Raw genomic sequence first — 17,077 nt, 5'->3', positions numbered from 1 at the left:
TAAAAATTCCCTAAATCTTTAGAAAACAAAGTCATGAAAATAATATTACATGAGTTAAATTAAATGATATTAAGGAACATTAGGAAGTTTCTTACTTATCTCTAGATGCTCCCAGTGCCAAAACAATAGGATCTGCAATCTCTAACATAGACTGCAGGATGGAAGCTACGACAATGAAAAGGATAATACTGAGCAGGAATGCCCGGTGGACAACCTGCAGTTCTATCAGCCCGGTCTGCACTGCCAGGATCAACAATGTCACTCCTTCTGTCATGCCCCTAGAAAGCAAACATTTTCAGAAAAGATAAAACAAAAATAAAATTTCACATAATTCCAAGAGAAAACAATCCAGAGGCTTAGAATCATAAGAATCAGTAGACATAAACAAAAAGCTAAATACACATTTCTGAAATTTAATTCTCATATGAAAATAAAATATACACAGATTCCCAAGAATGTTTTATTCCAGTAGCTTGCTTTATAAAGAACTCTCACAAATGAGCAAAGGACTGGCACAGTTTTATAAACTACAGATGAGCAAACATTTCAAGGTTTTGTGGCATGAAAATACTGACAAAGAATCTAAGAAAATGAGCACACTAGCATTGAGATATACAAAGATAAACCCCATCTGGGGAAACATCTGCTAAGTTAATTTAACATATATTCATCCTTCAACTCAATAATCCTACTGGTAATAACAGAGTGAATAGTAGAAAAGTTAAATGACATCACTGGGAGGTAGTCAGCAAAACCCAAACTCTGAAAACTCTATAGAAGAAACAACCTGATATCTTCAACAAATAAATGGAAAGGAGAAAATGCAGAGAAAGCAGGATCTCAATATTATGAGTCTTCTTTGGATCTTTAGTTCAGAAAATAGGATGTAAGAATTTTATTATCAGAAATGATCATTTTGGTGTAGTTTTTACTTTCAACAAAAATACAGAAGGAATGAAGTATTTATGGGTAAAATTATATTGACTTGTATGCTGGATTTTCTCCCAACAACTGCACCCAGAGGATTATAAAGTGGGCAGGGTGAGAAGAGTTGAGAGGGGCATGTATGACATGATTTGGTGGTATCACTGAGAGACCAGCAATATATGTGGAAGAGTATGTGGGGGTTATTTTATTATTCACTCAACTTTATTGCTTTAAATTTTTCTAATTAAAAGTTTTTAAAGTCTCTTTTTGTAGAAAGGTGCAGCAGCATTTCTTCCTAATAGTAAAATAAGAAAAAAGAAACACACCAGGTCGGCGCCGTGGCTTAACAGGCTAATCCTCCGCCTTGTGGCGCCGGCACACCGGGTTCTAGTCCCGGTTGGGGCACCGGATTCTATCCCGGTTGCCCTTCTTCCAGGCCAGCTCTCTGCTATGGCCCGGGAAGGCAGTGGAGGATGGTCCAGGTCCTTGGGCCTGCACCCGCATGGGAGACCAGAAGCACCTGGCTCCTGGCTTCAGATCAGCGAGATGCGCCAGCCGCAGCGGCCATTGGAGGGTGAACCAGCGGCAAAAAGGAAGACCTTTCTCTCTGTCTCTCTCTCTCCCTATCCACTCTGCCTGTCCAAAAAAAAAAAAAAAAAAAAGAAAAAAGAAAAAAAGAAACACACCCATATTATGGAATAATATTCTTTATCAAAAAGAGTCAAAGGTTATCTATGTGATGACAGAAATTCCTCACCAAAATGTATTAAATAAAGAAAATAAAGTACAAAACAATACCTTATTCCACATACCCATAGTATATGGTAATGAACAAAAGAGGATACTTCAAAAAGTCTATGAAAAATGGAATTAAAAAATAAGTATATTTTTGCTTAAAAAGGTTTTGAAATCCATACATAATTTTTCCATAACACATATTTTCCCTTCCTACATATAATATTTTTTTAAAAAATCATCTTTCTTTAAATGGGAATTTGGTTATTTTTTTCCCTAACACTTTAGTACAAATTTTACATCCATTGATCACAATTCTTATTCCCCTAAAATTTTTCAAGCAAAAAAATACATTGATACTAGAATTTATGTGTCTAGACATTCTAAGTTCAAATAAAGAACTTACCGATTCATGGCAGGGTCATTCATGAAAGCACGATAACCTTGCAAGTAAAACTTGCAGAGTGTCAGAACCCCCAAGGCAACAAAAGAAACGGTGAAGACCAAACCCAAAAGAGAGTAAGGAGTGCTGCAGCATTCAGCAATACTGGAAAAAGGGGGAGGGAGGGAATTATTCCACTTAGAACAAATACACTGTAAGTCTTTAAATAACCACCAAGCTTGACCTCATTAACTAAAACATTCCAAACTGAATTTGAGATGAAATCACCTAGTCACTCACTAACAAGTTAATTGTCTTACTTATTCAAACCTACATTTTTCTATCTCAGCATATCAGATCTGAAAAAGGTCTTAAATTTTCTTATTTCTCCATCTCTTTCAAATGTAGTAAAATTCAGAGACCTTAAATTTTGTTCAAAAGTAAACAAACATAATTAGTACGCTAAGTTAAGTATTCAAAAGAAACATGTGCAGTTGCCCATTGTTCCTTCTGCCAAATGTTGACTGTTCACATTCACACTGCATGTCTATTCTTGCTGTAACTCCTTATTTAACTAAACTACTAGGTCCTGCTGAAACCCCAACTCCTCCCACAGCAACAAGGATCTTACACCCTATAGGTGTTATAGTATTTAATGTAATTTAATTCAGATTTAAAACACATTTTGAAGAGTTATTTTAAAGGCATTTCTAAGAATATAATTCAAACCTATCTGAAAATAATTTTAATATAAACTTTTAACATAAAGTTTGCTATGATACAATTTATAAGGATAACTGGCAGACCTTCTACCAGAACTTGGATATTTTCATAAAACATACTGGGTATTAACTTATGTGTATTTTTTAACAATATGCACTACTTTGTACTCATGAGCTAGGTTCAGCATTTACACAGAATGTATTATTTTGAGGCTTAGAATCATAGAAAAGAATTTCACTTGTATAGTTAAAGGAATCCATTCAACCCAGTTCCAATCCTTCAACACACAGATCCAAGCTTCTGTATAGTCATCTTCCCTATACAATTACTTCTAGTTGGCTTTTAGGTGAAAGCATCTAATTTTACATATATCAAGGTGAATTATCATGAGAAAAACATGTCTGGAGCCAAGATCCATCATCATCGTGGCTGATAGCTAAGAGAGTAAGTAAGGCATTTTATGGTATTCCTACAAATCTAACTTGTGAAATGCTTGACAATTTTCTAACAGAAATCACAATATAATGTTTAAACAAAACATTTAAAAATTTAAAATTTGATACTCATGGCTGAAATACCAAAATTTTACTTCATTCTTATTGGAAAAGCCTAAAAACTGAACTCTCAAACTCTTTCTCTATTCTAATCTCTGCATTTAGAGAAATCTCTGACACCCAATCAGTATGACGGAGTGCTAAACAGGAGCACATTCTCTTTCTGTCACTTTAGAAATCAAAGTGGTGCTGTTCTTCAAGAGTTCACATGGAAGACTTCAAAAAGCTTCAGCCTAGCTTTGGGGAAGTGAAAGAGTCTGGGAAATTTAAAGAAGTTTTTTCCACTATTCAAAAATAAACATTTTTAGTGATTTCAGATTCTATTTTTCTGGCTGTATAAAAAATATTTTGTTGTTCAGTCTGGTTTGCACGTGCATTTTGTTAGTTTATTTAATCAGAATACACTGATCAACGTCCAATCTCCTTTCTGTAAATAAGTTGTTTTTTAGCAAGGAAATATAAATATAACCTGGCATACAACAGCATCAACAAGGACAGTAAACAACTCTTACAGGTATCTAAATCAACAAAGGAGTCAATATGGGAACGTCTCAATTAAAAGCCAAACCAGAACATGCTTTATCTTGAGTAAGAGCAATCTGTCTTGGCTATGCACAGAAAAGGAGTAGAAAGATAAATTATTTTGACAAGTTATCTACAAATCTCAATATTTTTTTTCTTTTTAAACAAGTGCTTTTTAAAAAAAATTAATTTATTTGAAAAGCAGAGTTACAGAGAGAGAGAGAGGGAGAGACACAGCGGTTTTCCAACTGCTAGTCTACCCCCCTAAATGGCCATAATGGCCAGTGGTGGGCCAGGCCGAAGCCATGAGCCAAGAGTTTCATCTGGATTTCCAAAGAGGGTGGCAGGGGTCCAAACATTTGAGCCATCTTCCACTGCCTTTTCCTATGCCATTAGCAGGGAGCTGGATCCGAAGACAAGCAGCCCAGACTTGAGGTGGAACCCATATGGGACGCTGGCATTGTATGCAGTGCCTTAATCCCCTATACTATAACCCACAACGCCAACCCCTATTATTTTCTTTCTTTGTAAACTGAAGCCCAAATTCATTCACAGCATAGTGACTTGTTAATAAGCTCATGATCCTATGCTACACATAATTTGTGCTTTGCAATGGGTAACAACAACCAATTCCAATCCCACACTAAGAATATTTTCATCATAAAATTATTGTTTAACTTTTTAAATAATTTAAAAATTCTGCATAAACTCTCCATGATATTTACATAAAAACAACAGCAAACTTATTTAATACTGACTTGGTCACTAAAATGTCTGATATCAATTTTACTGTGTTTATAGAAGCTACTTATAATTAAAAGTGTTAACCTATATTCAGAAAGAACAAAATCTGTCTCAGTACCAGGTTTATCTTACTTCCTTTTAAAAATAGGTATTGTTCCATTATATTTATATTGACATTTAGATTTGTGTTAATGTTTTCCATCTTAGTAACATGGTCCTTAAGGACAGTAATATCATTCAGGCAAGTTAACTTCTAATAGTTTCCTTAGCTGTAAAATGGTAATTACAAAAAAGCACCTATCTCTCAGGGTTGCTGTGAAGACCAAATGTGAGGGAGGCTGTTTAATAGTAATGAGTACATTAAATAATAAATGATAGCTATTTTGTAACACTTTTTACTTAATGACCCAAAAATTTAACTTGAAATTGAAAAAAAAATTAGTTTTACAACCCGCTGTGTGCCTTTCTGTAAGTCATTTGCTGCACTTTGGCTCAAAGTACAAAGGTAACCACCTGAACTATATTAGCACTTCCCCAGATTGCCACCCCAGGTATTCACTAAGTAAAAATCTTAACCTCATTAATTATGAAGTAGTGTAATATGACCGGTAATTTCAAAAATTGACTATTCCCAGATCAAAGTTTTTTTTTCCTTATACACGTATATAAGTTATCACAGGCTCTTAATTACCTTGTCAGAAAAAGGAAGAGAAGCCGCTCCCGTGATGCAGGCTGATCCCGAGTACTGAAATAGGAGTAAATCTGAAGAGCAAATAAGACGAGCCAAAAAACCATAAAAAGAACTGGGACGACCAGCTGATTCCACAGGGACATTCCCAAAGCAAGAAGGCCATAGACCTCCACTACCTGAATAAGAAAATAAGACCAAAAAAAAGAAAAAAAAAAAAAACTTGCATCATCTTTAATTAACACTTTTAAATTCTTCAAAGTTAGCTTCAATACATAAAGTGAAAATTTAAATAGGTTTTCTTCTTTTTGCAAAATTGTTCCAGCTAAATCACTTTAGTTCTATACATAGTAAACAACACGCTTTTAAAGTTTTATTAATTTGCATTATTATTAACAACTAACATACATACTCACCTAGTGACAATGGCAAACTGTTTTAATATTTTAGGTGTAAAGTCAAAATAAGGTCATAAACTACCTTAAAGTAGTTTGAGGAGATATGAGTAAATATGTATGTCTAATCAAAAGACTTACGACTAGTGTGAATGACAGAATTATTATTGAAAGGCTAAGAAAAAGGAAAATAGAAAAGTAAGAATTTTTCAGGGTTTACTCAGGACTGTCACAATTGAGAAATAGTTCCACGGGAGACAGTCACTGGAGAAGTGTACTCTGTTAGAAAGCAAAGACAGCAAGCAAGTCTTTTCCCCCAGACAAATCAATGGCCCTTGCTCCAACAGTGATACCACTCAGCTTATTTGGTTTGCCAAGTACATTAATATCAGGAAAAAAGGCTGTAGTGTACTATAACTCAATAAATTGGTTTCTCAGCTTTTATAAAATAATCTCTCATAAAACTGACTAGAAAAAGCCATTGTAATCCATAAACTGTACTTTGGAAATTTATATCTACTAAATAAAAGTTAAAAAAAAAAAAAAGAATAAATTGCTGGAATCTTTCTCTCGGTGTGACACTAGAATGCTTCAATAAGCTATAAAGGTCTTTAATTATTAAGTCAAAATACATTAATGTGCATGTTATTCCATGTTTAAAATGTTTTCACCAGTCCAGTAAATAGTACTTCTACAACATAGTCACAATTAACCTGTTTTTTCCACAACCAGAAAATATTTGCAAAAAGCAAATTGCCCAAATAGCTGTGAAATTATTATTAGAGGCAAACTGATCATTGAGGCTAAGACAGGACTTCTCTCCCTTTCCATTCAAGGAAGAGACCAGTAAAAAACCTGTTTCCACATCTTGCTTATTCAATTTTTTCCAAGTCACAAATTTTAGAACCTATAATTTATTTTATTTTATTTTACTTTTTTTGTCAGGCAGAGTTAGACAGTGAGAGAGAGAAAGAGAGAGTTATAGACAGTGAGAGAGAGACAGAGAGAAAGGCCTTCCTTCTGTTGGTTCACTCCCCAAATGGCTGCTACAGCTGGTGTTGCGCCGATCCGAAGCCAGGAGCTGCGTACTTCCTCCCGGTCAGCCATGCGGGTGCCAGGGCCCAAGGACCTGGGCCATCCTCCACTGCCCTCCCTGGCCACAGCAGAGAGCTGGACTGGAAGAGGAGCAACTGGGACTAGTACCCGGCACCCCAACCGGGACTAGAAACCGGGGTGCCAGCGCCGCAGGCAGAGGATTAGCTAAACCTATAATTTATTTTCAGCCACACCTATGACACACCAATCTTTCGGCAAACAAGAGAGTAAACATGACATTGGAAAATGGAGGCTTTTGGGCTTCAGCAGAAGTCAACGTTAAGAGCCCTGGCAGCTCTGCCAAGAGTTGGATCACTGGAAATGGACCTGCCCTGGAGTCGAAGGAAGCCTAGGTCAGAGCCACAGATCTTATTGGCTCTAAGCTGAAAAGTCCTTCACTCAGCCCAGCTTCCAAAGTGACCACCGCAGCTGAGGGGACAGCCATGTAGGGTCAGTAAAACATTGCAGGCAGAACTGTGAATTTCTTGTTAGAGATGCCACCTGCCTTTACCTGGCTAGCTCTCCTCCCAGGCCAGCCAAGTAATGAAAGTCAACAGGGTGCCTTCTCCCAGGAGGTTCACATCTCCCTTAGGATGTACCCCATGTGAAGAGATAGATAGGTCTGGGCCTCTTAACTTACAAGGCCTAAAGCCCAACAGATTATTATCAAGCCCCTTCTGTCAGGTTCTATTTGCCTCTCAATCAGAAAACTTAATTGTAGCTTAGACAGCACCTTTCTTAGCTCCTCTAATAATGACTCTGTCCTTTGTTCTAGACCCTGTCTAGAGCACTTGGGCCTCATTCCTTCATAATCATAACCTCTACTCTACCACCACTGGCTCTACTCCCAACCTGTGTATACTGATGGTCCTCTTCCCCATTTAATGCTGTATAATTGTTCAGACCTGGTTAATGCCACTCTTGGGATCATTGGTTACTATCCTCACCCTGTCTTTTATGACCTTGTCTAAATATGATCAGAGTCGGCGAACTTGGAAGGCTTCCATAGCCTTGGCAACTCATGACGACAGCCTAGGGTGGTTACTGGCGCCATAAACTAGAGTGTCAATTTGTTGGGTCAACAACAGGAGTCACTGTGCAGTTGCTCCTCATGTGGGATCTCTGTCCTTAATGTGCTGTACATTTTGATTTAATGCTATAAGTAGTATTCAAACAGTATGTTTCACTTTGTGTTTCCATGTGCGTGCAAACTGTTGAAATCTTTACTTAATATATACTAAATTGATCTTCTGTATATAAAGAGAATTGAAAATGAATCTTGATGTGAATGGAAGGGGAGAGGGAGCGGGAGAGGGGAGGGTTGCGGGTGGGAGGGAAGTTATGGGAGGGGGAAACCATTGTAATCCATAAGCTGTACATTGGAAATTTATATTCATTAAATAAAAGTAAAAAATAAAAAATAAATAAAAAAAAGAAAAATGGACGCTTTGTTTTTATGGTTATTAAATAAATATTTAGCATTCAATAAATATTTACTATGTACTGTTTATTACAAACAAGGATAGTTTCCCAAGACTGAATTCAAAGAAAAAATATAAATCTGAAATGTGTGGCTGTTATTCTGAATACAACTACAATCTCTACTAGTGAAGTGGCTCTTCACTGAGAGTGTGGAAATAACCTCCTCTTCTTCGGAATACTTTTCTGGGAAAGCCACCCAGGTTAAGAGTTGTACATGAGGAAAGAAGGTACAATTAGGCTACGGTCAAGTGCTTAAGAAACTTTTTTCTGCTCCTGGGGCCACAAGAGAACATCTCATTCAGCAGTATCAGTTTGGTCAATCTGAGCATTTCCTGTACCCTTAAGGGCATACACACAGTCAAGGAATAGAAGAGAAGGTATCTTTTATCTGTTGAAATTCAACAGTTAAATAAAACATTCATCTCCCAAGTGTCTACTGTTTGGGAATAATCTGTCCTAATGTAAAGGCTGAAAAAGTAGGGGAGAGGTTATACTGTAAGAGGCATGTTCTATTGGCAAAATCTGTTCAAGTATTATATCAAAACAAAAGCTATCATATCATAACCCAGAACTATTTAACTTTTCAGTTTAAATAAACTAGGTAAACGAAAGGATGAAAGTGTAGTCACCGTGGACTATAATCCGGAGAAAACCTAAGAGCTGACCTCTTGGGTATTTATTATTTTTGTCTTCATTACAACAGCTCTCACATACTGAACATTATCTGCCTGTAACTGAATTCATCTAAATCTCACAGCAACCCTGTGAAAGTACAATGTTGTTATTATTAGCTCCATTTTACAGAAAGTGAAACTGTGATCTGCTCTAAGATTGCAGAGCTGGGAGACAGCAGCATTAGGATGGGGACCCAGACACTGGGTTCCCAGACACTTCACTCTGCTGCCTTCTCAACACAAGAACCTCAGACACTCATAACTGAGTTGAAAATACCTGCTGGTTTGAAACTGTAAAAAACAAAGCTACCATAACTACGATCATGAAATAAAAATGAACTAGATCTTTAATGCATTCAATATTGATGTAGAATTCTATCTATATATGTCTGGCTTACCTGAACCAATTCTCTGTATGCAGATTTAGCAAGGTTATAAGGTACTAAAAGATTAGACCCAAGAAAATAGAGAACTTCCAATCCAGTAAAAATCATAGCAAATTTGTTGATGATAACAATTGTTTCCAGAGGAACAAGGCAGAGTCGTGCTAGCAGAGGAAGCATGTGAGCTGAAAAGAGCCAAATCTGCTTCGTTTTCATGACACAGGAGCATAAAGTACATACCACCAATTGACCTAAAATACGAAACAGAATGCATTGAATTTTGAGTATTTGGTATCCACAAAATAAAAACAAACCAAAAACACTGCTGATGAGGATAATCACACAGCTTTAAGACATCTACAATCACCAGATAATATATGCTTTTAAATTCTTATTTATTTTTCATTTTATTTGAAAGGCAAAGGCAGAGAGAGAGAGAGAGAGAGAGAGAAAGTAACACAGAGAGATCCTCCATCCATGGTTTCCCCCTCAAATTGCCTGTAACAGCCAGGCCAGGCCAGGTCAAAGCCAGGAGCCCAAAATTCAAACTGGGTCTCACATGAGTCATCATGACTGTCTCCTGGGGCACACACCAGTGGGGAGCTGGATCAGAAGCAGAGGAGCTAGAACTCAAATAAAGCACTCTGATTCATGATGCAGGCATCCCAACCAGCAATCCAACCATTATGCTATATGCCCAACCCTGGATAATATTTTAAATCAAATTTCAATTTGATCTGGCATAATTACATTCCATATGAACACCACAGGTATACACTATAATGAGCTTATCTTGTTCACTACAATTGCATTTATCTTTCCACATTAATATACATATATTAGCATTTATTATATATGGGTATTTTTAATAGTTGTGTGATATATTATACTGAATGTATGTAACACAATATAAGGATATTTCAAAAAGTTCATGGACAAGTAGGATTAAATGATAAAATGATTTCAATGTAAAAAAATTTTGAAGTTAATGCATACAGTTTGAAGTCAATGCATACAGTCTGTTCTCCAGAAACAACTAACCTTGTATTTTTACCATTTTCCTACTGACATGCCAACAGTAAGTACAATTTTGATAGAGTAAGAACAGGAATATTTTTAAAGTTTTTTAAAATGCTTCATTTTTATTGGTTACCAGCGGGACTAAACAATACCAGTAGGTATGTAAAAATATCAGTGAAGTGTTTCTTTATATTCTCTGCCCATTAGCATGTATCCCACTGTTTGATCAAGATACTAATCTTTTGTCACCAGATGACCATACTTTCCATGGTGTCACTTGCCTTAGTATTTTCAGTAACTTTGTTCTCTTCTAGAAGTTTCTATTGAAAATAGTCAAACTAGTCAATGTTTTCCATCTTTGGTGCTATGGTTTACTATATAGCGCCCTACTCAAGATTAGACAAGTCCCACCTATGAGAGGGTTTTAAAAAGTTCAGGGGATAAAGGAGTTGAATAAAGGTTATTTTGGCGTAAAAAAAATTTGAAATACATGCACAGTTTTCAAAAACTTTTTGAAATATCTTTGTTATTTTTATTTTTGAATAAGGTATAAAGATCTAAGTATGTTTTTCAAAATGTTTAGCCAGTTGTCTCAAAACCAGCTAATGTAAGATCTTTTTGTCCCTCTCTGTTTCAAATTAAAAAAATTGGTAAGGCTTTCAAAAAGATAAACGAGGGGCTGGCACTGTGGTGCAGTGGGTTAAAGCCCCAGCCTGCAGCACTGGCGTCCCATATGAGCACCGGTTCCAGTCCCAGATGCTCCACTTCAGATCCAGCTCTCTGCTAATATGTCTGGGAAGGCAGTGGAAGATGGCCCAAGTCCTTAGGCCCCTGCACTCACGTGGGAGATCCCAAAGAAGTTCCTGGCTCCTGATCAGCTCAGCTCCAGCCACTGTGGCCATTTGTGGAGTGAACCATCAGACTGAAGATCCCTCTCTCTCCATCTCTAACTTTCTCTATAACTCTTTCAAAGAAATAAATCTTTTTAAAAAAAGATAAATGATAAATCTAAGAAATAAATATTAGTGCCATAAAAAAGTATTCAATAAAAACAAGTTCATGGATATGAAAAATACAACACTGCATAAAAATGCAATAAAAGAGTTGGAAGATACAATTGGGAAATTTTAGAAAGTAAAACAAAGAGAGAGGCAGAGAAAGAAAAGAAGAAAAATGTAACAGTAAGAAAGTTAGGTGCTCATGCAGGAAGTTCACATCCGGTTTAACAGGATTTCTAGAAGGGACAAAATGGAAAACAGCAAAGAAAATATAATGAGTTGAAAGGAAAGGCCTCAAAGAAATTACACCTGACAGGGGCCGGCGCTGTGGCACAGCGGGTTAACACCCTGGCCTGAAGCGCTGACATCCCATATGGGCGACGGTTCCAGACCCGGCTGCTCCACTTCCGATCTAGCTCTCTGCTATGGCCTGGGAAAGCAACAGAAGATGGCCCAAGTCCCTGGGCCCCTGCACCCGCATGGGAGACCTCGAAGAAGCTCCTGGCTCCTGGCCTCAGACCGGCGCAGCTCTGGTAGTTGCGGCCAACTAGGGAGTAAACCATCAGATGGAAGATGGAGACCTCTCTCTCTCTCTCTGCCTCTCTTCTCTCTGTGTAACTCTGACTTGCAAATAAATAAATAAATCTTTAAAAAATAAAAAGAAAAAAATTACACCTGACAGTGAGGAAGGGCGACACAGAAAAAAGCAGATTTCCTTCATAAAATTGTGGTATTTCTTAACTTTTAGAAGTATATTTCTTTGATTAAAAAAATTAAAAATTAGGAAAGTTAAAAGTCTGAAAGGAAATACTTGGACGAAATGTTTGAAACTAGGAATGAAGAACTGTCATTCTGGCATCTCTTACTTTCACTCTACTCAGAGCTTTGAGGCTTAAATTTTCTTGTTCAGCATGATGTGAACTTCCTCTAAACTCTGAAAATTCCCCTAAGTCCACGCCAGCACAGGCAGTGCTCGGCTCTGGGGTTATGAGCTTCATTTATCTTCCTTCACAGAAGAATGTGACTCACAGGGCACATGGACACATTCTCCCGAAGAGAAGGCTAGTCATCCGATCATGTCGGTAGAAGAAGGAAGGAGTCCTGTTATGAGTGGAATCTCCCCTGTAGCTCTGAAAGAAGCTGTTTGTTTTTGATATGCCTATTCCAAATGTGAATTTCAACCAAATCAAAATCACAACATATTCTTTGGATTTCAGTATTCCACTACTAGAAGTATCTCTGAGTTTGTAACACTCTAAGAAATTATGGCATATTCAACTTGCCTGTTTTTTTTTTCTTTCTTGTTAAGGTTATTACTGAAATGGAAAAAAAATGAGTAGGAATTTACATTAAAAGCAAAACTGGAAGGAAACACACTACTTAATAGTTTATGGATTTATTTAATTTTTAATTAATTTAATTTTAATTGAGTAAACAGATGACCATGACCACTGATAAGAATTTAAGGAAATAACCCTCAGATTTAAAAAAAAGTGCACCCATCACAAAAGAAAACTTTATGAACTTCCTAGCAAAATATTTTCAAATATCTAGCAAATAATTTCATAGCTGAATAATATTATTAAATACATTAACTCACAGGATATGGTCATAAAGCAACATGTATTTCTGTCTTCTACTGACATAAATTTAGCTGGTTCTACTGGAAAGCCCTGCAATTTCTTTAGTCTAGCATAGAATACAGTCTCTAATAAGAAACAAAACTTTAGAACTGACTTGAAGCTGGGACTTCCTTATTCGAGTTCAGGCCTCCTGTGAGACTACAGATAGAAACCTGCAACTGGGAGAGAGTAGAGTGGTTGTGGTTGGCATTCTCCTCAACCTAGCACATCTCCTTCTCTCTCAAAATCACCCAGGACTGGAGCAGACAGGGAAGGAAGAGAGGGAGAAAAGTAGTGAAGTTCATTCATGACTGGATTCTTATAGTGATATGGAACTGGTACTCCCTGGACTTCAGGTATTTAAAACTGATCTTTCTCCTGGGCACTTTGATGGGTTCTTCTGGGATTGTTCCGATCACTGCCATACCCTTGATGCATGGTACGCAACCTCCTTTGGCTCTTTTTGGTTATTTTCTCAGCTCCTGGAAATCTGGGAGCTCAATCCCTGTCGGGGTCTTCTCATCCCTATCTCTTGAACAAGACCTAAGAAATCCCACAGACTTCAAGGCCCTTATCTACTCCACTGGAAACTCACATCCTTTATCTCCACAATTATGAATTACAGTAAAGCATTACAGAGCATTTTCACTCCACAGTCAAAACACTCAAAAAGCAGCCAGTCCCTTGCTAGCCCTGTATATAAGACTAGAAATATAATACAGGTCACATATATAATTTTAAGTTTTCTAGGACACTCAGTTTAAGAAGTTAAAAGAAACAGGAAAAAATAATTCACCATGTATTTTTATAACTTAACAAATCCCAAATATGACCAGTAAGATAATCAATCTCTATTAAAAATTAACAAGATAATTTATACTGTCTTAGGAATTAGGCATGTGTGTTACATGCACAATACATCTCAAGTGCTTAACCACCACCCATGGCTTGCTTGGACAGTGCAGCTTTAGTCTACAGGCTTGCATCAGACACCAGGTGGGACTCTTCAAACACCAAATCTCTAGATGTAGTCATGTGGAGGTTTTTCAGGAAAAAAAAAAAAAAAAAAAGCTTGCTCTAAAGAAATCCTCCTTCAATGTCCAAGGTTGAATAACCTTTTAAAAAGTTGTAATTTTTAAAAAATATTTGAAAAGAAGTTGCAGAGAGGCAGAAAGAGAGAGAGAAAGAGAGAGAGATCGACCCTCCATCTGCTGGTTCACTCCCCAAATGGCCACAACAACCAGGGGTGGGCCAGGCTGAAGCCAGGAGCTTCATACAGGTCTTCCATACAGATGGCAGGGGCCCAGGTACTTGGCCCATCTTTGGCTGCTTCCCCAGGTGCCTCAGCAAGGAACAGGGTGGGAAGTGCAGCCACTGGGACTCAAATCAGTGCCCATATGGGATGCTGGGACTGCAGTTGGTGGCTCAACCAGCTACACCACGTCAGCCCCAATATTCAACCCTTTAATGCCCTTCTACATGGGTGAGTTCAAGAGTCACAAAACAGGTTTTCTCTCACTTCCTTTTCTGAACCTCTGGCAAAGTAGGGGCCTGGTACCTCACTTTGAACTCTATCTGTATTATTTTTAGATCTTTACCAACACTTGTACTTTTAACATTCTGCTACCTGGGTATTACAATCCTACTTCAAATTCTTGATGTTTCTGGCACTTACTTTTCACAATGTGGTGATAGCTTTCAATAAGTAAATTTCAGATATTATGTATTTCAGTTTAATCTTTCAAAGTAAGAGTCTGCTTAAAAATTAATACTCTTGAATACTTAAAATAGCCTTACACACACACACAAACACAACTATGAAGTATGTACAATATGATTACAAATACATAAACTAAGAAACATTTATGCATGGGGAAAAAACTAAGAAAACGTAACATTAAGCAATAGTTGTACTGGGAAAGAGTTCAATGAACAACTAAGTTTTCTAATTTTAAGCAAGAGTGCACCAATTTTATAAGGCAATGATGGGGCCGTTGGCTCCAATCTGCACTATTAATTCTTCTACAACACTTACCTATCAAGGCTGTGGTAAACCGATTCATGGAAAGAGGTTCTAAGTACATTGGTCCTTCATAAGCAGATTCCAGTTCACTCCTAACATAGTCCCTGATAAGAAAGATATACAAGAAGGTATTATATATATTCCAAGCATATATGAAGGAAAAAAACGGATAAATCACAATATTCTTAGAAAAGTTTATTGTATTAATAATGCCCTGGGACTGGCACTGTGGCGCAGCAAGTTAACACTCTGGCTGAAGCACCGGCATCCCATATGGGCGACGGTTCTAGCCCCAGCTGCTCCTCTTCTGATCCAGCTCTCTGCTATGGCCTGAGAAAGCAGTAGAAGATGGCCCAAGTCCTTGGGCCCCTGCACCCACATGGGAGACCTGGAGGAAGCTCCTGGGTCCTGGCTTTGGATCGGCGCAGTTCTGGCAGTTGCGGTCAATTGGGGAGTGAACCATCAGACGAAAGACCTCTGTTTCTCTCTCTGCCTCTTCTCTCTCTGTGTAACTATGACTTTCAAATAAATAAATCAATCTTTAAAACAAATGCCTCTTTTAACATGTAAAGAAAAATTTAGGTATAAAGAATTATATAGAAACTCCATCTGCCATGCACTAAAAACAGACATTATTGAAACTGAATTCTACTCTGCACAGACAGCTGCTAAAGCTACACTGTTTGAAATTTTGTTTCCTCTCAGGATTCCTTAAATTACTTTATGCCCAGTAAAAGTCAGTAGAGACATCATCTCTCAATTTCACTGCATAACTGGTAATACCTAATGCTAATCATCAAATTGCCCCTCTTTCATCTTTTTTTTTTTTTTATTTGACAGATAGAGTTAGACAGTGAGAGAGAGAGACAGAGAGAAAGGTCTTCCTTCCGCTGGTTCACCCCCCAAATGGCCACTACGACCGGTGCTGCGCCGATCCGAAGCCAGGAGCCTCTTCCTGGTCTCCCATGCGGGTGCAGGGGCCCAAGCACTTGGGCCATCATCCACTGCCTTCCCGGGCCACAGCAGAGAGCTGGACTGGAAGAGAGCAACCAGGACTAGAACCCGGTGTCCATATGGGATGCCAGCGCTGCAAGGCGGAAGATTAACCTAGTGAGCTACGGCGCTGGCCCCATCTCTTTCATCTTTCTTCCACTTGCACTCTCCTATTTCCCCCCCAATTTTGTCCCCAGTTAAAAAAACTGAACAACAGGTAGAATACTGGTTTAGAGCAGGGCAATACTTAGAAACTGTCATTTCAATTTTATAGGGAATCTCTGATGAGAATATTTAAGTAGGCTACAAATCTATTTTGAAACGAACTACAGATCAAACAAATTATTCCTTTTAATTCATCTGACATGTGACTACTAAGAAACAATGAGCTGTAAGTAGTAACCAAAAAGCCTTTTACACTCTAAGGAGACATAGGCGAGAAGCACAAAAGGGAGAACTTAATTTATCATCAGTAAGTTAACTGGCAGCACTGGAAGACTGTTGTCTTGAATTCTTTTGCCACCAAAAGGAAATTTGTGGGAAAAAAATTCTTTCTTTTCTTCAGCTATTCAGTGCTTTATTCACTGTATTTTAAAGTAGCTTGAATATTTCAAGTATTTCTGAATAAACTCATAGAGATGTATTTACTTTTTCCAGGAAATTACTTCCTATTAGGCAATCAAGCTGAATTCCTTTGGCATAGCACAGCCAAAATTGAAAGAACTTTATATAATCCACTGGGGGAGTACTGCCAAAAAAAAAAAAAAAATCAAAACATAACTACAATAATTTTTTTTTAAAAAAATTGGGAACAGTTTTGGGTATGATTAAAGAAATCAATGATTAAGCTCATAGGTGATCTAGCAACCCTCCTTTATCACTTTATGACTACAGCTAACACACATTGTATTAATAATCTCCCTCTACTCAAAGAGAAAGCGACATTCACAAGAACGACTTCAATGTCATGACTGTTAACCCAGGGCAATTTTTGAAGGGATATGAAGCAATGTCTGGGAACATCTGCACACATCCCACCAACACAAGGCAGCCCCCAGCATTACCACGTCCAAAGTGGTAGCATTTGAGTAACCCTATTTTAAGGTAGAAAGGCACA

The 17,077-nt window shown here is 37.6% G+C and overlaps 1 protein-coding gene across 2 annotated transcripts in view; it reads right to left on the bottom strand.

Moving 5' to 3' along the window:
- Positions 1-17,077, bottom strand: part of RNF145 (ring finger protein 145) — a 47,610-nt gene that overhangs the window by 10,429 nt on the left and 20,104 nt on the right. For both annotated transcript variants that reach the window (XM_062188747.1, XM_062188746.1), the window contains exons 4-8: positions 14,980-15,071; positions 9,320-9,555; positions 5,279-5,454; positions 2,069-2,209; positions 96-278 (exon numbers count right to left, since the gene is read on the bottom strand). In XM_062188747.1, the coding sequence (XP_062044731.1) occupies positions 96-278; positions 2,069-2,209; positions 5,279-5,454; positions 9,320-9,555; positions 14,980-15,071 (828 nt within the window). The remainder of the gene's footprint in view (positions 1-95; positions 279-2,068; positions 2,210-5,278; positions 5,455-9,319; positions 9,556-14,979; positions 15,072-17,077) is intronic.

This window comes from Lepus europaeus, chromosome 4 (genome assembly GCF_033115175.1).
Source record: "Lepus europaeus isolate LE1 chromosome 4, mLepTim1.pri, whole genome shotgun sequence".
Lineage (NCBI taxonomy): Eukaryota > Metazoa > Chordata > Mammalia > Lagomorpha > Leporidae > Lepus > Lepus europaeus.
This window is presented reverse-complemented; position numbering and strand designations above follow the sequence as displayed.